The 22,024-nt window shown below is 41.8% G+C and overlaps 2 protein-coding genes across 3 annotated transcripts; both read left to right on the top strand.

Moving 5' to 3' along the window:
- Positions 1-2,446: 2,446 nt before the first annotated feature.
- gjc4b (gap junction protein gamma 4b) lies at positions 2,447-11,061 on the top strand. Its single transcript, XM_076263728.1, has 3 exons — positions 2,447-3,217; positions 8,189-9,381; positions 9,505-11,061. The coding sequence occupies exons 2-3, from the start codon at positions 8,220-8,222 to the stop codon at positions 9,516-9,518; spliced, it is 1,176 nt and encodes a 391-aa protein (XP_076119843.1). The 5' UTR covers positions 2,447-3,217; positions 8,189-8,219; the 3' UTR covers positions 9,519-11,061.
- A 514-nt stretch (positions 11,062-11,575) lies between these two features.
- On the top strand, positions 11,576-21,608 carry LOC143100500 (lactase/phlorizin hydrolase-like). Of its 2 annotated transcripts, none has more exons than XM_076263727.1 (17): positions 11,576-12,160; positions 12,551-12,621; positions 12,803-12,886; positions 12,996-13,089; positions 13,569-13,650; positions 14,259-14,946; positions 15,128-15,776; positions 15,896-17,446; positions 17,528-17,796; positions 18,018-18,308; positions 18,524-18,722; positions 18,876-19,078; positions 19,195-19,301; positions 19,419-19,550; positions 19,657-19,880; positions 20,739-20,966; positions 21,350-21,608. In XM_076263727.1, the coding sequence occupies exons 1-17, from the start codon at positions 11,599-11,601 to the stop codon at positions 21,565-21,567; spliced, it is 5,652 nt and encodes a 1,883-aa protein (XP_076119842.1). In that variant the 5' UTR covers positions 11,576-11,598; the 3' UTR covers positions 21,568-21,608. The 2 variants fall into 2 exon arrangements, with proteins under 2 accessions (XP_076119842.1, XP_076119840.1); XM_076263725.1 differs by having other exon boundaries at positions 13,569-13,659; positions 20,739-20,972; positions 21,341-21,608.
- The last annotated feature ends 416 nt before the right edge of the window (positions 21,609-22,024 follow it).

Raw genomic sequence — 22,024 nt, 5'->3', positions numbered from 1 at the left:
TTCCTCTTATATTAAATCATGTCGCTGACAATTTCTAAAATATATTAACGTTTTGCATATTACTACCGTAGCAGTAGTTTGCAAGCTTCTACAGTATTACATTTCTCTGAACAATGTGCTAATTCACAAAATGAACAGCACCTGCTTCATATTTCTGAGAAATGTTGCTGCAGCAACACATTAAGCCCTGTGCCTGATAAGATTCCCATGAAGCTCTGCAAGAAATTCATATAGTGAACTATTGGCATCCCAGAGGAATTCAAGTAGTTAAATGGGTTCTCCGCAGTGGTATGCCTGGCCTTGTTACTGTTGGTCTCAATAGGCATTCACATACTTAGAGGCCGTTTACACGACACCGCCGGGTGGATTGTCTCTTACCGCTTTCACACCTTTAACGACTCCGGCAAGAAAAAACCTCGCGTGTACACACAGAGGTGTAACCGGCTAAATGTGCTGTAGTGCATATGCAGAAGCTTAACGATAATTTCGCGTGAATGAAGAAAACATTGTTGAAACAGTTTGTTAAGCCAGAGAATGTCTAATAAGTGCTCTGGTTAAGCCGTGTCATGAAATAAGGAGACTACAGACAATTCGGTTTTCAATTCAACTGTTAAACTAATAAAGTTCATTGTCAAGGTATTTGACTGCTATGTGAAATTTCAAATGCTTAGCCTACACATTGCATTAGGTCTGAGCACCACTGGAGAAAACACTAACATGCAGTAAGCTAATGTTTAACTAAGTTAAGCTAACGTGTGCTTTTAACTTAGCCACTAAAGGCTGATAGGCTATTGTGCACATAAATCATGACAGGGGAAAGAAAAACATTTTAATATGATAAATAAATGGTTTGGTTTGTTTTGACAAGCAACATGTCAGGTCGAGGGCCGTGGCTGAGTTGAGAGGTGGGGCTGTGTCGTCATGGCTTCGCACCTACAGGCGTCTACACGGCGAAAGTTAGCCGGCGGTGTCAACAGTTCCCACTTCGGAAGCCGGTTTCAAAAGCCAGGCGCGCCTGCAGGTGTACGTCCGTACACACTGTGCGTACCATCAGGCTACTCAAAATTTCCCGTGTGTGTGTATTCACACCAAATTGGCCCACCATACCTTCCCAACTAAGGACAGTATCTCCCATTAGCTGCATGCCATCAGGCAATTTACAATTTTCTATTGAAGTTAGTGAATACCTTATCAAAATTAACGCGCACACATTTTGTTTGAGCAGGAGAGAGAGAATACGCACGCAGGCACGCAACTAGGCTACTTGTTGTTTTCTTTTACTCGGTTATCTATATATGGTTATCAGCACACACTGCTGAGTTAATTCACTAACTCAATACTCATCATGGATATCAAGTTTAAACAACGAAAACAGAAAGGATGGATGCAGCAAAGCTAGAGGAGTTATTCCAGATGGGCAAGAACAAGGTAGGCAATTGCTTGTCAGAACGTTAGACTGCATTAGACAGCTGTTTAAAGCCAGACGTCACGGTAAGCTAGAACAAAACTAAAGGTAACTTTAGCCTGTATAGGGCTGTATCAAGTTGTCCAAATGAATAGGTCATTGAAGACGTTGTTGTTGTATTATTGCATGTGAATGTTGCTATGCTACTTTTTTGCTGACCAATGCACGGACCTAAAACCAGGAAACGGACAAATATTGTCCACGCGTGAAATGTTTTTTTTTTTTTTTGGGGGGGGGGGGGGGGGGGGCTCAGTGATGGGGGTGCGTACCATTGCATTAATTCCTGCAGGCGCCCCTGTCAAAAGCTATCGGTGTCAGTCTCCTAAACTGCCGGCGTCGTGTAGGCTACATGCAAGGCGTAGGCCTAACCGTTAACAAAACCTCACCGGTTTCACAAAAACCGGCGTCGTGTGCACGGCCCCTTAGTAACAACTCTATAATCACCTCTGTTAACGCTTCTCTCTGTCTTGCAGTATTCCCTCAGATTGTCCTCTAAGTTTTTCCTCTAAGTATCACATTGTGTCTGTTATACTGCACAAGTGAGACCCTGTGTCATAAGCTACATTATCTGTATGCAAAGGTTAAACAACTATTGGCGTGTAAATATATGTAAAACTGGGAAGTGAGGATGTGGTTTGTAAGTGAGACTGAACGCCCAAGCTCCTTCAGCTATTGCAATCCTGGCTGACATCCCAAAACTAAGAGTGCGGCAAGAGGAAAAGACTTACACTCTTTTGAACAGCCGCTCAACACAAAGAGGGGTCTACTGCTCCCAATCAGGCACATAACTAATGAAAAACAATTATGCACTACCAAGCTGCCCACTCTACTCATCAAATACTCAGTTGCCATCTATGACATCTGTGTCTAGGCCTACTGCTTAAACCATAGACTGTAAACTATTCATTCTTATTATCCATTCCCTCCCTTTCCACCCCAGGCTGGTGTGTGGTGAGTGTTCTTGCCATGCATCACCCAGGTGGGTGCCCATGGTGAGGCGCCCCCTTCAATGGAAAACGATGTGGGTGCCTTTATACAATACTATACTAAAACAAGTTGTTATGTTATGTTATATTATTTTGTTGTTATGTTGTAAAGTAGGTTACTTTTCAGCTAAATAATGCCTGTGATTGGCCCATGGGCTACTGTCTCTCCTGATCACACACAACATCCCAGGCTATCCTACAAATGCCACTCTCAGGCATTGCCTGTAGGTTAAATGATCATTAAAGACATTTGTATTATACATTTGTATTTGTGTAAAATTAGGCCTACTCCAACAAATAAAATATATTTCTTATAGCCTATACTGAATTGTTTTCATTCTAAATGAATGGCCTAATCAAACAAATATCACTCCAGTTGCCTAAATATTAATAAGTGTGGGGTTAGGAAATGGTTTAAGAAATCGTGATTGCATCAGGAGTGGGACGGAAGAAGGAACGAATAGCAACACAGCTCACGCTATCAGGTTTCTTGGGCCCCAAAAGGGGGTGGGGTACACAAGACAGAGGGGGAGGACGAAAAGGGATTTGGGGATGTTCTTTGTTTCCCCGTATTTAGGAGTCTGCCTCTGCTGGGAAGGTCACATGGTACCACCACATTGGACTGAATGGGTTAATACAAGCGTACGCTTTTGTTCAATAAGGACAGAAGAGGGAAAAGTGAGAAGAAAATTGTAATATATTACCGTAGAACACAAATATTGAAGAAAATCGTCAGCGCAAAGACGGGCTATTAGCCTATTTTAAGGTAAGTCATTTCGCCTTTGTTCTAAACAACAGTTTAACGTAACGTTATGCCTATGCAATTTAACTTGGGTAACGTTAACGTTAGTAATGTTAAGCCACATAAGCAGCGGGTTTGATTTAGCTAGTGGTTATTGAAATGATGCCATAGAATTTAGGATGAAAATGAACGTTGTTGTCAGCAAACCTTTCAACCAGGCTACTGAATTGTCATGGAGTAGCACTATTTGCTAGCAGCCTTTACAATGTTAAATAGTTGATATCGGCCACGGGGATGAAATTGCACATTCAGGTTGAGGACAATACTGAATGTTGTAGCAAATCCCCTTAACATTAGTTACGCGGGAGTTTTACGAGTTAGGTCCTGAGACACTTTCTGTGATAAACAGGTAATAACTTAAAGTAAAATATAAAGTCACATGTGAATTTATTACCTACAAAGCACCTCTCCATCACCGCGTGGCTGAGAGTTGTTTTCGAAGAAACACTGCAAGTGTGAGGAAAACCGCGAGCTCCTTCCATGTCTCCCCAGGTAGTCTGCTAGCTAACTAGCGTTAGGACTAGCTTACTGGTGGAGGCGACACGTTGCACTTTTGAGGGACAACGCAGGGAAGTTTGGGCAACCAGAAATACTCGCTTACCTTTTTGTCAACTATGGTTGCTATCGTCTTTAAATTGATGGAGATATACTTCTGTTGTCTGGTGGTGTTTTTTACATTCACTAATTCTCGTGTTAGCATTTGATGGGCATCCGTCCCCAACCACATTCCTGGTGTGGTCCTGCTACTGGGATTTGGAACACTACTGGTCGCTCACATTTGCAAAAAAAAGAAAAAAAATCACAGCAGTTATATATTACTGTTATAGTCAGTGGGATCATAAGTTACTGTACAAAAAGTAACCGCATGTTAATCTCCCATTTTGATGTTATTTCACACCTTTGCTATGCGAGGAAACACCACTTTAAGGTTATTAATGTTGAAATGGGGATGCCACAAGTAACCCTGGTCTTTCTAATAATACACATTATTATTATTATTTATACACAAAACGCTCGTTCAATCATAAATTAAGTGTAGTTGTGTGTTTAAACTGCCAAGACCAAAAGAGTTCTGAATTCCAAAGGGAACCACGCTCACCCAGATGGCACTTTACAAAGCCTTTCTGTTTGGAAGGCCCATCTAGTCGCCGAGTTAAAGAAACGATCTCACTGTTTGGCCTGCTCAAATTCCACATGGGTTGTGGACTGTTTTGGAGTGATGCTTCAGAGCTATGGTTTTCACATGAGCCATGCTATTGCCTGGATGTAAACGGCAATGCACGTTCTCTTCCTCACGTGAGTTCACTTAAATAGAAGTATGACATCAGGTGGGGTTTAATCAGGTGTGGTTCAGGTTGGATCCAGTTTAGTGAAACACCCAGCTTCACCTTGTGTTAGTGAAGACCTCCCACCAATGAGCCTCTCTCTCTCTCTCTCTTTCTCGAACAGGGACAACTTCCTGTGGAATTAAACTTGAAATGAGCTGTCTGGATGGCCACTGCAATTAGTGTATAGAGTGTAGAAAGCGAGTTTGCACAGTGTTCACCAGTCAGTGAACTACGATCCTGGGGCACTCTGTCTAGGTGAGACTGTTCTTGAATCATTACATGTCTGTTTTGCCCCAGGCCAGCCCGTTTTTGCCTTCCACACACTGCGATGGAAATTCCTCTTTTTCCCAACTTTCTGTTGCTGGTTTCTTACTCGTCTATTCATGGGTTTCATCAGGTCCCTTTCCACAGTTGTATTAATCAAGCACCATGCAGTCTGCATTGATAATCAAGGTGCTTGATTTTATACACCCGTGGAAAGGGACCTGATGAGACCCATGAATAAGCATTATAAAGAAACAACCTTCCATTGTTAAGCCTTCCATATCACTCTTCAGCAGAGCAGGCACCCATGTTGCCCTGTCTGACATGCTGCCGCATGCCTGTTCATTAAGAGAAGGGCACTGTTTCACAACCATTTAGGCCTTTGCATGCCACCAAACTCAAGGCTTTGGCATTAACCCAGCGAGTGGTGTTGGCTTGAAAACTAGAGGTAGTGTTGGCTGAGGGCTCTTAAACTGGTTGTTTTGTCAGAGATTTGCTTGGGTGAGTGTACGTTCCCGGCATCATCTATGTTTAGGGCACTCCCATATTTGGAATGTATTAAATCATAAGTGGAACACCAGGTGAGCAGGTGTGGTCATTTAGTCGGCTACTCCTATCCTACAGTGACATCCTGAACAGCTTAAAATGAAATGGTCATTGGCTGTAACTGACCATTTCTAAATTGTCTGAATTTATTTATTTTAAACTTCATTTTGAAAGTAAAGTTTTAAATAAAGACGTATGGTTAATTTCCTCTAATATATTACTATATAGTTGGCAAAAATATAATAAATAGTTAATGGTAGTTGAGCACCATGAAATAGTATTTGGTCGTTAAACCAGGTGAGCAAGTGTGACCATTTAGTTGGTTACTCCTATCGTACAGTGACAATCCTCAACAGTTTAAAATTAAATGGTCATGGGCTGTAACTGATCATTTCTAAATTGTCTGAATTTATTTTTTTTTAAACTTCATTTTTAAATAAAGATGTATGGTTAATTTTCTCTAATCTATTACTATATAATTTTGGCAAAAAATGTACTAAATAGTTAATGGTTTCAGTGTAGGTGATATACTGAAGGAGAGTGGTCTAGAGGTTAATCATTGTTCCTTTGGTATTCCTCTTCATGCACTCTGTGTGTTCTGCGCAGTATGTTCTGAATGGCATCTGTTGGGCCTGACTGTTCTCCCAGATCTGGCAGTTGGGTGTGAAGTGAAGGCATTTGTGTCTTAGATGTTCACACATAGCTGGGGATGTAGTAAGTAGGCACTAAACCCTGGGGGTCAGGATGCAGCTATTGGAGCTAGCCCTGTGTTTGCCCTCTCACGGCAGTTTTAAATCAGTGTAGGAATGCGGTTTTGAATGGCTGCATGTTTAGAGAAGCTGCTTAAGTTGATTTAAGAAGTTGAGAAGTCATGCCTACGTTTGGCTCTCCCCCAGTTAGGACATTTCATGTGACCATATAATGAGCTGAACTTGCATTGTGAGAAGTCACAGCTACAGATGGCTAGAGCTTGCACTCTCAGACTTGCTGGAATTGTCATTTGACTTTCTGTAGGATAATTGAAAGCTTATCTTTAAAGCCGAAAACTGAGATTTGAACCTTTTGCAAGCCTTAATCTGTGTTGGTAAGTAGCCACTGAACCTGCTGCTGAGGTGAGATGACTAAACTGTTATTATGATAGTTTTATGGGACGGATGTGGAAAGGCACATCACCCAGGCTCAAGGATGTCATTGTTATTGTTACAGGTGTTTCTACAGTTGGAGTAGCAAGAAGCTTTGAGCTGTTTCTGACCCTGTGAATTTTTAGTTATCAGTATATTCCATCCAATCCACTCCAACATTGTTCTTTTTCCTGTATTGGAAATAACATCAATTGTGGGTGTTGATTGCCCTTACAAATCACAAAACGTGAACAGAATTGTGTAGCCAAAATTTTGAGCACCGCATAGCCTCCCAAGCACTTCAATGGCTCCCTCTAGTGGATTAAATGTATAGAGATGTTTTTATCCAGGCTGAGTATATCACAAAGATGCTCTCTTGTCAGTAAAGCCTTCTCCTACTTCATCGGTCATGAAAATTATGGCTGTAATGGTTAAACTATTTATGTATGTTTTTGAATGCTTCCATAGCAACTGGCCTTTAAGCATGTGATCAGTGACTCACTATGTTGGCAAGTGGTTGACTGTGGATCTCGTTTGTTTTAAATCACAATATAGAGATGAGGGCATTTAATGTCCAAAGAACATGGCCAGCAGAGATTGTATGTTTTCTTTGGGCCTTTTAAGCAGCATGGCTCACCTCGAGCTGTAAGGCTCAGAGGCACAAAGGCGGCACACTCTTACCGTTCACTCATCCTGCAGGCTGCTTGTAGATAATTTTTTGGGTGTCCTAATGTTTGATGCTTTTCTCTTATTAAATGGAGGACATGACGGAGCAGCTGAGCCAATGCTTGGTGTTTAGGATTTCCAGTTATGCATGTTGCCAGCTAACTGCTTTACAGGGCAACACGGATCATTCTGAATCATGCCTTTAGACCAGGGGTGGGCAAACTGCGGCCCGCCAAGCACTTTCATCCGGCCCGCCGAGCATTTCATTTGGTTATCAGGCTGCTCGCTATTTTTTTCCTGCGATAGACGACGTTGGTTAGCTTTACTGCAAACTGCTTTTCACTCTCCTTAGAGAACGTTTACAATGTCAATGTCAAAACATCATGTTAAATAGAGAGAACATTATGTTAAACTAAGTTAACTCTTAGTTATCTCCTTTGCAGCAGATTTAACGTGAACATTATGCGATCCATTTAATTGGGAACGCGTCTGCACTCACGAGAGGGAGAGAGAGCCGCAGGTTCCAGCTGGCTTGTCATTGTCGATCATTGATATCTCCTTATAAGAAACTGTTAAAAGGAAATCATGAAGGCAACAGTAGTTCCCACTACTGACCATTTAAAAACTGTGAGAGGACCCAGCCGTAGGTACAGCACTAGCCATAGCGGAGCAGGCAGAAGATCCTTGAGAAATAAACGTGAATTAAAGCAACTGTCTTAAAGCGACTGCACAATTTATACATTTGTTAAACAGCATAAAATTAGCAGTATTTTTAAGCAAGTAATATTTTAAAATTAAAATAAATACTTTTCATACTAAATTATACGCTATAAAAAATGTGTGGGGGGGGGTTGTTGTGCGGCCCGCCGGCCAATTTTCAAAACCCAATGTGGCCCTTGAGCCAAAAAGTTTGCCCACCCCTGCTTTAGACAGTGCAAAATACCACTTTTTGGCAATGGCAAGTTAACTATGTTTTAAAGCCTAACGATGCATATCTGTTTTTCCTGAAGGTGTTGAGAGGCCCCACGATCCACCAGCACCATGAGCTGGAGCTTCCTAACGCGGCTGCTGGAGGAGATCTCCAACCACTCCACCTTTGTGGGGAAGGTGTGGCTGACCATGTTCATTGTCTTCCGGATCGTGCTAACAGTGGTGGGTGGAGAGTCCATCTACTATGATGAACAGAGCAAATTTGTGTGTAACACGCAACAGCCTGGGTGTGAGAATGTGTGCTATGACGCCTTTGCGCCCCTCTCGCATGTGCGATTCTGGATCTTCCAGATCATTTCGATCACCACACCTACCATTATGTACCTCGGCTTCGCCATGCACCGTATTGCCCGTAGGGACGACAGCGAGTACCAGCCACGGACACGGAAGCGCATGCCCATGGTCACGCGTGGTGCAGCCCGGGATTACGAGGAGGCCGAGGACAACGGTGAGGAGGACCCCATGATCGAAGAGGAGATTGAACTGGAGAAGGAGAAGGACAAAGACGCAGAGAAGCCCAGTAAGAAGCACGATGGGCGCAGACGGATTAAACGTGACGGCCTGATGAAGGTGTACGTGTTCCAGCTCCTGATCCGCGCCGGTTTGGAAGTGTCTTTCCTGTTCGGCCAGTACATCCTGTATGGCCTGGAGGTGATCCCGTCCTACGTCTGCACACGCAGCCCCTGCCCGCACACGGTGGACTGCTTTGTGTCGCGCCCCACCGAGAAGACCATCTTCCTGCTCATCATGTATGCCGTCAGCTGCCTGTGCCTGCTGCTCACCATAATGGAGATCCTACACCTGGGCATCAGCGGCATCCGTGACGCCTTCCGCAGACGCTCATCCCAACACCGCAGCCACGTGCCCACGGCCAGCCAGCGGCCCTCCATCTGCCGTCAGGTACCCAGTGCCCCACCTGGTTACCACACAGCCGTTAAGAAGGACGGAAAGCTGCCCGGTGGCATGAAGCCGTCTGACTTCCGGGACAACCTGGGCGACTCGGGCCGGGAGTCTTTTGGGGATGAGGCTTCATCCCGAGAGCTGGACAGACTGCGGCGCCACTTGAAGCTGGCCCAGCAGCACCTGGACCTGGCCTATCAGAACGAGGAGAGCAGCCCATCACGGAGCAGCAGTCCTGAATCAAACGGCACAGCTGTCGAACAGAATCGACTCAACTTTGCTCAGGAGAAACAGGGAGGAACCTGTGAAAAAGGTCAGTAGAATATGTATATGGCATCATAACCGGAGTTGTCAGAGCCCCATGATTACAGATTTTTTTTTTTTACTATATGAACTTTCAGAAACTCACCTGACCACTTTTTTCCCTGTACTTTAGGAATCCGAGCCTGAACTCTCCTCAACTTAGTCTGCTTCAACGTCTGCCAAAATGTTCCCTGTGGAGAAGGGACATGGACAGATTCTTAGGAGACATTTGTGTGGGTGTGAACGTGTGTGCGTGGTACAAACTACGTGCGCATGTGTGTGTCTGCGTGATACAAACTACGTCTGTGTGCAAGCAAGTGTGCGTGCACTGGTGGAAAGACTGCCTCACAGTATTATGGCGAGTGAATATCAAAGAAACATGCCAAACTCTGTTAAGGAACATCTCCCCCACTACTTGAGAGCCAGTACGCCTGACTATCCAAAGTGCCCAAGAGCCAATGGTAGAGGAGCTGCTTTCAATACCTATCTCATCCAGAAGGCGACTGTGCAGTACTTTTGATTTTTTTTTTTATGTGTCATATAAATTGATGGGCAGTTTATACCTCTCTTCTGATGAAGTGCTGAGGTTTGCATCTCAAAATGCCTTAAACTTTAACTGGAGTTTACATTTGTCATTCCAAAAAGAGAGGCTTGACTTGGGGTCGAGCCACAGTAGATGTTATGTCGTGTCAAGTATGTGTCATACAGGAGGTTTAGTAATGTTTAGTCTAGAGACCCATAGTGAGTATGCCTATTATATAGCTGTGATCTGGTACGAAACGTGGCTTTTTTTAGAAGGTAAGAACTTTCCACCACTCCATAAGAACTTTCAGCATTAACTGGTGGATCAGTGCAACAGTGAACTGTGCATGAAAGTTGTTTGTTTGTTTGTTTGTATGTTTTTTTGTTAGTTAGTTCACATAGATCAGTGACCATGGCCTTTGTTACATGTTGTGTTAGGAAGCCACGTGTTTGTGCCTTTGTCCAAAATGAATGAAACAAAAAACCTGGGAAATGCTTGAAATACTTGTGAATCTTAATGTTAATGTTTCTGAAGCGTTTGCTATATATTTCTCATCTTTTGTACGATCCCTTTCCTTTTTTTGTATATAAGGAGTACATCTGTGGACTGTAACACAGTATGAACATAAGCTTTCGATAAGTGTAAATTGTTCACTGTTATCTTTTAATAACTTTTCTATTTTAGAACAATCTCTCATCAGTCTTATCATGTTCACATGTGCCAGTTATGCCCAGGAGTTTAGTGTGGAGCAGCTGCCTGTCCTTTTTTCCAAAAGCACTAGGAAGACTAACAGGGGAACAAGCCATATGCCTGGTGTATTGACTTCCTTTGTCGTTTTGTACGCATACCTGATTATAAAGTGTTTCTATGCAACACCATTACGAAATAATATGTGTTCCATCTTACATATCGGTACTTGACCTGTGGCAATATTAATATTGTGTCTGGCAAAGATATAGCTTAAACACTTATGACTGGGGCAATACCGGAGAATTTGTTGAAAAGAAAAAAATGTCAGCTATTGTTCCATTGATATATTTCATTGCATTTGTAAGCCTTGAGGCAAAAATTTCATCTCATGGTATTTTTGATATTTCTCCTGTTTTTTTATACTTTTTGTACAAATAGTATTTTTTTGTGCTGTTTCTATAAATAAACACTTTTGAACCGGTGAAGATGTAGTACTCTTTGTTCCCCTCTTTGTTTTGACAGTAATATGCATGCACCTTAGCTCAACTTTATCAAGCCTTTTTACCAGGGAAAATGACTGACTCTGACTCAGACAAATATGCTGGGCTGTAAAAGGAAGAAACTAATTTAACCAGTCCACTTACGGAAGGTATTGATTTTTTTAAGAGTGGTTACTTGTAGATTATTTTCTGTTTACATCACGTTTTGCACCTTGGTCATGCTGTCTGTGAGCTAGCCTCAACTCGACTCTGATATGCTGATAAAATTATCTCCTTGCATTAGGATCTTCAACAGAGGTCAGAGTCTGAGTAAGAGGCAGTAAAAACTACTTTGTGACAGCAGGTTATATTGCATGATTATATGATGGGTCTACAAACGATGGCTATAAATTGTGTTCGAAAAGTATGTGCTCATTCTTGCTGTATGAAGATGGAGAAGCTACTAAGGATCCTCTTTTTGTGTGTACTGAGTTTTTGTGCTTCCAGCAGTAAGACTGAAAACCAAAATGAGTTCATGCTTCTAGCAGGGCCCTTAACAAACAATCTTTTGAAGGACTTTAGCAGAAATCATGCTACCAGTCAGTCCTGGGTTTCTGGTGCTTCAGAAAGAGACATTGTCTTTGACTGCAGCCATGCACTGCCCTCAAAGCTCAGAGACCACTTCCAGTATCTGCAGGGTCGGGGGGTGACGCACTACAAGGTGCCCCTCTCCTGGTCCCACATCCTCCCCACAGGAGACTCCAGTCGCCCCCATCAGGACACAGTGAGGTGCTACAGGACCCTTCTGGAGCAGCTGACTGAATCAGGCCTGCAGCCCCTGGTGGTCTTACACCGCTCAGCTGTTCCAGAGGGACTCAGGGCCACACTTGGGGACTGGGACAGTCCTGAACTGCCAGAGGCCTTTGAGAGTTATGCAGAATTTGTGTTTGCAGAGTTTGAAGACTTGGTGAAGTACTGGATCACCTTCAGCCAACTCGATGAAGTGAAGGGGGATGCAAAACTTGTTGATGCACCATCTGTCCAAAATGTCCTCCAAGCTCACACCAGAGTGTACCAGCTCTACCACAACATGATCAGTGACCAAGGTAAACAATACAATCAATTCTAATCTCTTTGCTCCCTCTTAACTAAACTCCAAAGTAGATTTACCATATCAATATGTCCAATATTGTCTCCAAATTAATGCTGTGTTAGTTGACAGAGAATCTACTTAATTTATGTACTTTTGTAGTGTAATTCAACATTAATTCAATAGAATCAACAAGTATCTGCAAAATTCATTGTAAAGTTATAAGGAAGTTCTGGAACTGAAATTGCCCTGCATGTAGACTTACAGTATATTGCTTGATTTATTGAATTTCATGTATAATTCAAGACTTATTTATCTTTATTGTTACATTCATTTTTTTGTCATTCAAGTGTCATTCTCACCTAAATTTAATTTAATCATGATTTACCTTCATCAGGTGGTCAAGTATCCCTGGGGTTAAAGGCCAGTGATTTTGGTGCCGTTTTCCAACGTGACACTTTGTCCATGGTATGGTTAATGATCTTTAGAGATTTGTCAAATATCTAATTTTTGGAACTACACTAGTTTTTTTATGGGATAACAATGACATGGTCCATGGGTAATAAATAAGATGTCTCTAAAACATTCAAATAAATTGTAGATCAGTTCTGAACCTTATGAACACTGCCCTTGAATATGTTTTACTCAGGTTTTTATGGATTTTCTATCGGTATGCGCTAAATATGACTGTACCACTAAATCAAGTCTGTTACAAGAGCTGACAGATATACAGGTAATTTACTATTGTATCTCCCAATTTGACCATATGTAGGTTTTGACTGTTACCACATATTTTATTTATTCATAATGAAAACAAGCAACATTGGATAATATTATTTCAGATGGTCACTGGCCAGCCAGTCTTAATCTACGACCTGAACATCAGGCAGTGCTCAAAAGAGGAAACACTCCAGCCCCTGACCAGTGTGTTGGGAGGTATGAAGCTTGTGCAGCCTCCCTGTTTACCTGTATAGAGTAGAGAAGTCACCAAGATAACATACGGAAAACAAAAGATAACCGAGGGGCTGAGTACAGTGACTGAACAGAGATGATAGTGACAAGAACATGAAATTTCATTAACAAAGACATTCCATTTTCTGTACAATGATCATAATATTCCAAACAGAAATGAATGATTTTTACTGTTCTATTCAATGTTTATTGGTTACAGATATACAGTATGTTTCAGATATATCTCAGATTGTTGAATGTTCACACTGTTCATTGTATTGCTTCATAATAGTTATGTGATACATGATCACAATCATACAGATTGAGACTGAGATAACAGATAGCGATAAAGTATAATGTTTCTTCTTGGCAAATTTAATTTGATTTTATGATCTATCATAGTGACTGCATGAACTGCTGTAATACTTTAACAATCTAAATTGTTTATGCTTGTATATGTTAAGTTTTACACAGCAGAGATTTACCAATCCGGGGATTTGACATCACTAACTTATTTGGAATGTTAGAAGAGGAAAAGCCAATGAGGTGCGAAGAGCTATATATAAGATATACACAGTCAGGAACAAAATTATTCATACCCCTGGCAAATATTGATTTAATGCAGACTGCACGTTTTTAGCAGCAATCCGGGTTTTGAGGTAGGCCCAGCCAGAGTCTAGACCTCAGTCCGTCAAAAAAGGTGAGCACAAGGCCAGAGTGATGGCAAATAATCATTCCTGCCTCAAAGCCTGGATTGCTGCTAAAAAGGTGCGGTATAGAATCATTGTGGAGACGCTTGGTAGGTATTATAAGAACCATTTTGAGAGCTGTGAATGCAAATAACTATTTCCATTTATTATTTAAAAAGGGTATGAATAATTTTGGACATTTTTCATAAAAATTTTTAAAAAGATGGAAATGCTTCTACCATGTTGTCTTACAACCTTTAGCCATGTGGCAGTATAATTTTCAGTCAGAACAAACATATTGGTCAAGAGAAAATCAACATTTGCCAGGGGTATGAATAATTTTGTTCCTAACTGTACAGTATACCAACTAAATATTTATTATTGTGTATCAATGTGGTTATCCAGTGTACTCACATTATGATTTGTGATCGTTTATTCATGACTTCTCATTCTATTGGCATTTAGTCGCGAGGAAGCTTTAACAAGTGATGAGCCTGAGAGGAACACTTTATTATCCATATATGAGAACGTCTGGCGGAATTTTAGCTCTCAGTCCCCATCTGAGCGTGATGACTTCCTGATTGGATCATTTCCTGAGGGCTTTCAGTGGGCCGTCTCCAGTGAGTCTTTCAAAGTGGAGGGCGGCTGGTCTGAAGATGGCAAGGGGGAAACAATATGGGACCGTTTTGGACACCAGGGTCATGTGTTTGATAACCAGACTGCTGACCTGGCTTGTGACAGCTACAACAAGGTGGACTATGATGTGTACCTGCTCAGAGGTCTGCTCACCGACACCTTTCAGTTTTCCATATCTTGGGCCCGAATCTTCCCTACTGGCCACAGGGGGAGCCTGTCAGAGAAAGGAGCCCTTTATTATGACAACCTCATCAACACGCTCCTTCAGTCAAACATAAAGCCCGTTGTCACCCTTTATCACTGGGACCTTCCTCAGGCCTTACAAGACAACGAAGGCTGGAAGAATCCCACCGTTGTGGAGGCTTTTAAAGACTTTGCAGACTTCTGCTTCTCCAGATTTGGAGACAGAGTGAAGACCTGGAACACCTTCAGCAGTCCGTGGGTCGTGAGCCACTCTGGTTATGGCACTGGTGAGCATGCACCGGGAGTCAAGGACCCAGTTATATCATCCTATCAGGTAAAACTTCAGTCAAGATACAGAGCAACATGTCCAAATACAATGAAATTAAGTTGTATGCATATCAACTATGATTTCAGTGCTGATGTGATATGACATTCTTTGATCTTTGACTTTTTTCAGTTCTTACAACTGTGTAGTCACAATAACAAAGCATCAATATTGACTCTCGGATTCTCAGGTGACCCATAACATACTGAAGTCCCATGCTGAGGCCTGGCATGTCTACAACGATAACTACAGGAAACAGCAGGGTGGGAGAGTGGGCATAGCTCTGAACTCAGACTGGGCTGAGCCTCTGAACGCTACAAGTCCTCAGGACATTGAGGCAGCTGAGCGCTACCTGGACTTCATGCTGGGCTGGTTTGCACACCCCATATTCGTGGATGGAGACTATCCCGCAAAGTTCAAGACTCAGATTGAACAGAAGAAGCAAGAATGTCAGCCCGCTGAAGTAGCAAGACTTCCTGTGTTCACAGAATCTGAGAAACAGCGGATCCAAGGAACAGCAGATTTCTTTGGGCTGAACCACTACACCACCCGTCTTATAAATGAGAGTAGCGGACAGTGTGTTCCAGGACCTCATGGTGTTGGAGACTTCCAGTCTCATGTTGACCCCAGCTGGCCAACCATAGACTCCGACTGGATTCAACCAGTGCCATGGGGACTTCGCCGTCTGCTCAACTACATCTCAGCACAGTACATATCAGTCAGCAAAGTGCCAATTCACATCACTGGAAATGGGATGCCAATGTACTACAACAGTGAAAGCTTCAACGACACAGAACGCATTAACTTCCTGAGGAGTTACATAAATGAGGCAATGAAAGGTAAGTAGGATAGATCTGTTTTCTCCATTCCAAACTTGTAGATATTACATTAAGACAACCGCAAAAGTAAAATACTGTTTTTTAACTGATTGCTAAAATGTTTTTCCCCCTCTATTCAGCAATCATTGTTGATGGCATTGAAGTGCAGATGTACACTGTCCAGTCACTAATGGATGGTTTTGAGGGTCCACAAGGCTATAGCCAAAGATTTGGCTTGCATTATGTTGACTTAGAAGACACCAACAGACCTCGTACTCCAAAAGCATCTGCATACTTCTACTCTCATGTAGTTCAAATGAATGGCTTTGAAAATCTTCAGTCAAGATCAGTCTCATATGTTCCAAATTCAATAACAACAAAGCGGCAAGTCCTGTCTCCATCAGAGGTCCCGTCCACATCCAAAGTGATTTGGGAAAAATTTTCACATCATACAAAATTCCAGAGGAAGCTTTACCACTATGGAACATTCCCTGAAGGATTCCAGTGGGGTGTCTCCTCCTCAGCCTATCAGATTGAAGGTGCGTGGAACACAGATGGAAAAGGACCAAGTGTGTGGGACACATTCACTCAGAAGCCTGGGAACACCCCAAACAATGATACCGGTGATATTGCATGTGACAGCTACAATAAGGTGGAAGAGGATCTCTACATGCTTAGGTCTCTGAGAGTGAAGTCCTACAGATTTTCCTTGTCCTGGTCAAGAATATTTCCGAATGGCCAAAGACCTTCTATGAATCAGAAGGGAGTAGACTATTATAATAGACTCATCAATGGTCTCCTTGCCCATAACATCACCCCAATGGTGACTCTCTACCACTGGGACCTTCCTCAGGCTCTACAGGACACTGGTGGGTGGGACAATGTCAATATGATTGACATCTTCAATAACTTTTGTGACTTCTGCTTTTCTACCTTTGGTGACAGAGTCAAGTTCTGGATCACATTCAACCAACCTTATACCATTGCTTGGTCTGGTTATGGACTGGGCCAGTTTCCTCCCAATGTTAAAGATCCAGGAAATGCCCCTTACAAAATTGCACACAATCTCCTCAAAGCTCATGCTAAAGCATATCACACCTATGATGATAACTACAGATCAACTCAAGGAGGACTGGTGTCCATCAGCCTCAATGCAGATTGGGTTGAGCCAAAAGAGCCCAACGACCCTCGACAGGTAACTGCTGCTGACCGAGCCCTCCAGTTCCAGCTGGGCTGGTTTGCCCACCCCATCTTCAAAAATGGCGACTACCCTGATGCCATGAAGTGGCAAGTTGGCAACAAGAGTGACCTTCAGGGTCTAGAAGTGTCCAGACTACCAACTTTCACTGATGAAGACAAAGCATATATACAAGGGACTGCTGATTTTTTCAGCATCAATGCTTATACTACAAAAGTGGTTCATCATGTGACAACTGGGCTTTCTCCTCCATCATATGAAACTGACCAAGACCTGGGTTGGGAAGAAGAGGCGGATTCTCATCCCACTGCTCTGAATGACCAGAAAGCCGTAGCATTTGGACTAAGAAGACTTCTCAACTGGATAAAGGAAGAGTATGGTGACCCTGATATTTACATCACTGAAAATGGAGTGGCTACAGACTCTGAAACCACAGCTGATGACACAGACAGAATATTTTTCTACAAAACATATATAGATGAAGCCCTAAAAGGTAGAACTATTCACTTTTTTGTCTTCAATTCAGTCAGTTGCACAGTGTGAATGTATACTGATGATGTGGTTCATGTTTCAGCACACAACCTGGACGGAGTGAAAGTTAAAGGATACCAGGCTTCTGCGCTCATGGATTCTTTTGAGTGGCTAAATGGCTATAAGGTGGGATTTGGACTTCACCATGTTGACTTTGAACACCCCTCCCGTCCAAGGACACCAAAGCAATCTGCTCACTACTATTACCAAATCATCAAAAATAATGGCTTTCCACTACCAGATGAGGAGAAACTGATCTATGGTCATTTCCCAGAAGGCTTTCGCTGGAGTACGGCAACAGCATCATATCAGGTGAAAAAGTGAAATAACACATAGCATAACATCATACAAAATAACATTACAAAGATAAATAGACTCCTTAGTGAAACTACATTAGAAATATACAGTATATATTTTCACACCACCTCATTAGTAATACTATAGACAGATATCCTTTTGACAACATGAACTAAGACCAGGTCCAACATGATCATGCACTTACACGTACAAATCACTGTCTCTTTATTTGGTAGATTGAAGGTGGCTGGAGGTCTGATGGGAAGGGTCTAAGTATCTGGGACAAGTTTGCTCATACACCACTAAGGGTGTGGGATGACGACACCGGAGACATTGCCTGTGACAGCTACAACAAGGTCGCAGAGGACGTGGACATGCTTAAAAAACTGAAAGTCAACCATTACAGGTTCTCCATCTCATGGTCCAGGATTCTGCCAGATGGGACCACCAGCTTCATCAACAAGCCAGGACTGGACTACTATCACCGTCTGGTGGACGCTCTACTGGCTGCCAACATTAAGCCTCAGGTCAAACATCTTTATTTATTTTTCATCTCAAGAATAGTGAGGGTACTAAAATAATAGGATGCTTCTAGCCATTTTTGTCCACTCATTCTGTGTAATTGTAACATGCAAATAGGATAAACACTCATTTAGAGGCCTATGGCTGTGGCCATTCTGATAGAGCAGAACTCTGTAACAGAAATAATATCTGCACTGAGTATATTCTGTTAATGCCACAGGTAACGCTGTACCACTGGGATCTACCACAAGCCCTGCAGGAGAAAGGCGGCTGGGAGAACGACACAATAGTGCAACGGTTCAAAGAATATGCTGATGTCATTTTTGACAGCTTAGGAGACAAAGTGAAATTCTGGATCACCATTAATGAGCCGTACAATGTGGCCATGATTGGGCATGGATATGGGAGTGCTGCTCCTGGTATGATACTATACACATATACACATATACAAATACACAAATGTATACACATACAAATATGTTTATAAATATAACCAGCATTGAGCATTACCTCTGCTAATGAAGTCTGTACTACCGGTACAGGTTGATTTATAAAGTCATTTCTCTTTATAGGCATAAGCTTCAGACCTGGCACTCTCCCATATATTGTGGGCCATAACCTCCTGAAGGCCCATGCTGAAGCCTGGCATCTCTACAATGACAAGTATCGCACTACACAGGGTGGCATCATCTCCATTACCATCAACTCGGACTGGGCAGAGCCTCGCAACCCTTACAAGCAGGAGGACATTGATGCTGCCAGACGTGTGGTCCAGGTGAGTTTGTCTGTCATTTGTAAAGTCAATACAAAAGCAATCTTAAAACAGAGATAGAATACACACTCATTGGTTACGGAAATGTGCTTAATACTGTTTCTTTTCCCACTTTTAAGTTTTATATTGGCTGGTTTGCTCATCCTGTGTTTAATGGAGACTATAGTGATGTCATGAAAACTATAATTCGAGAGAGGAGTTTAGCTGCTGGATTACCAAAATCACGGTTTGTCCCTTTCCATCGATCCTACTAAAACACTGGAGATTAGGCTTTTATTACAGGGCAAACACTAAATACATAGGTCTACATTAATTACTGTTGCTCAAACATGTCATTTTATAGGCTCCCAGAATTTACACCTGCTGAAGTCAATAGAGTCAAAGGTACCTATGATTATTTTGGATTCAACCATTACACAACTGTCCTGGCTTTTAAAGTGGACTACAAAGGTCTTCAGCACTACGATGCAGATAGGTGAGCCTTCAACACTCAACACTCAGGTAGTATGGTTTTATTATTCAATGTCTAGTTTATGGAGAGTCAAAGGTCATTCACACTGTGAATCTGAATCCTTCTCTAGAGGGGCGGGGACAATTGCTGACCGTACTTGGTTAGACTCTGGCTCCACCTGGCTGAAAGTTACTCCACCTGGATTCAGAAAAATATTGAACTTTATCAAGGAGGAGTATGGGAACCCAACTATTATCATCACAGAGAATGGCATCTCTGAACGGGGCCCTGTGAACCTTAACGATATCCACAGAATTTACTACTATGAGAATTATATCAATCAGGCGCTGAAAGGTTGGTATACATTTATATTAATATATTATTATATATAATTTATATTATATCTAGGTCACTTGATATGACTTAGAAACACAACTGAGCCCTAGCACCAGGTCTTGTGAAGTTGTGTGCAAAAGTAGATCAATATAGAATGAAAATATGAGTGCTTTAGACTATTATTTGCCAAGGTATGCTCATGCGTTTTGTAAAATGCCTATGGAAACTCCCCATAGGACTTTTTGTTCCAAAATGCATACTGACAATCAAATGCTTACTGCACATGAACCCCTTTGTGTAGAAGCATAATCCTGGTCTCAAATGAAAGATAACACATTGAAGTTTTATGCTTGTATTTGGATTATACTTCAGGGGTTCTGATAAGGAATGACTACACTAAATATGGAATGATTACAAAAAAAGTCTCTATTTTTGCATTTACTTTGTTGGTTCAATGAGTGTGTATAAGATAGACTATACATCTGTACAACTAATATTGCATAACACAACATGAAGATTCAATTTCTATGGATTCTTGTGAATATTTCAGTACCCAATATGTTGCATCTACTTATTGTGCTGCACCCACACTGCAGCCAGAAGTCAGGGTAGCACCAAAAGCAGAGGGGGGGGGGGGGGGGCATTTTGGATCCAATTTAATTGAGACATAATAAGATTAATCTGAGAATGTAAAGCACTATACAGATTGTACATAAAAAACTGATTTAAGTATTTTCATGTTTGTGATATGTTTGAGTGTATCATTTTCTCTTCAATAGAGTACAACTGCATTACTCTAAACATAATATTTTTATTTTTTTAACTTTAAAGCAAATAGGAGACACATTCTAAAAGTAACTGTTATTTCTATTTCAGCTTACCTGATTGACAAGGTTGATATCCAAGGATACACTGCCTGGTCTCTAATGGACAACCTGGAGTGGGCCACTGGCTTTTCAGAGAAGTTTGGTCTGTTCTATGTGAACCGCTCTGATCCCTCATTGGCCCGTCTGCCCAAGGAGTCCGTGAAGCACTATGGGACCATCATCACCTGCAATGGCTTTCCAGACCCATCACACCCTTGCCTAGCCCCCGAACCAGATGGTAAGAAATACCAAAAACCACAATAGCAAATGGCTGACATGTATGACAATATGCTGGAACAGGCTAGATAAAAAATGCCATACATATACTCAGGCCTTCATTTTGGAGTCAGGAAAATGCACATATGCCAAAACTTAAGATTGTGATACTGCCCTTTTGGGCGTGCTGTGGCGCAGTTGCTCGACTGGTTACAGCAACCTACCACATTTGAGTCCTAGCCCCATCTCTCTCTCACTGTCCTGTAACAATTAAGGCAAAAATACCAAAACATATACTTAAAAAAAGAAATGCTGGCCTTTCATGGTACCTGGAGTATGACTGTTAAACATGACCTATAATCCCCCTTCTTCCAGTTAAGATCCATTGTTTTCCTGCCCCTACAGGAACGAGTACACCACCACCTATCTCCCCTTCTCCGGTGGTGAGGTTTCTGGGCATGGAGGTGTCTCTCCCGGATGCAGAGGTAGCTCTGAACGTCCTCTTCAGCTTCACTATCATTGGGGCTGCAGCAGCTGCTCTGATATGCTTTATGTGCGTCAAGGCTACCAAGAGATCAAAACGTCCTTCAGGTGAAAACATTGGTCTGGAGAAAAGATTCTGAGTGCATACTGTATGCTGTACATATGCATTTAAAGTAGGGCTGTCAATCGATTAAAATATTAATCTAATTAATTACATACTCTGTGATTAATTAATCTAAATTAATCACATATATAAAATGCTGTGAAAGTATTTTAAATATGAATTGTATACATAAAATAAAATATAATTCAAATGAATCATTGAATAATCAGCATTAGTGACATTAAAGTTCAAAAACTCTTTTATTATTATTTTAATAATGGCCATAATAATCTATGATATGACCTAATATGCTGAGGAAATAAATTCAAAAGTGCTTCGGGAAGAACTTTTTTTTCATATAAAGGGTATTTCAGGCCACAGATATAACCTAGGGGACACAATGAAAATAAATTAACACTCCCCTCAATGTCAACACTATTTCTTTGCATTGATGTGCGACTTTAGAGTTGATGAACTCCGGTGATATGCAAATT

Source organism: Alosa pseudoharengus, unplaced genomic scaffold (genome assembly GCF_046254945.1).
Source record: "Alosa pseudoharengus isolate Yale_2024_CS ecotype anadromous, Long Island Sound unplaced genomic scaffold, YU_APseudo_1.1 YU_APseudo_1.1_scf_3, whole genome shotgun sequence".
NCBI lineage: Eukaryota > Metazoa > Chordata > Actinopteri > Clupeiformes > Clupeidae > Alosa > Alosa pseudoharengus.
This window is presented reverse-complemented; position numbering and strand designations above follow the sequence as displayed.

What these genes read in the sequence shown, in the direction of transcription:
- gjc4b (XM_076263728.1), top strand. Translation starts at nt 8,220, where the DNA reads ATGAGCTGGAGCTTCCTAACGCGGCTGCTGGAGGAGATCTCCAACCAC.
- LOC143100500 (XM_076263725.1), top strand. Translation starts at nt 11,599, where the DNA reads ATGCTTCTAGCAGGGCCCTTAACAAACAATCTTTTGAAGGACTTTAGC. An exon ending in GCTCTACCACAACATGATCA is followed by an intron (nt 12,161 to 12,550) that starts GTGACCAAGGTA and finishes TACCTTCATCAG; the next exon opens with GTGGTCAAGTATCCCTGGGG. An exon ending in CTGCCAGACGTGTGGTCCAG is followed by an intron (nt 19,079 to 19,194) that starts GTGAGTTTGTCT and finishes CCCACTTTTAAG; the next exon opens with TTTTATATTGGCTGGTTTGC.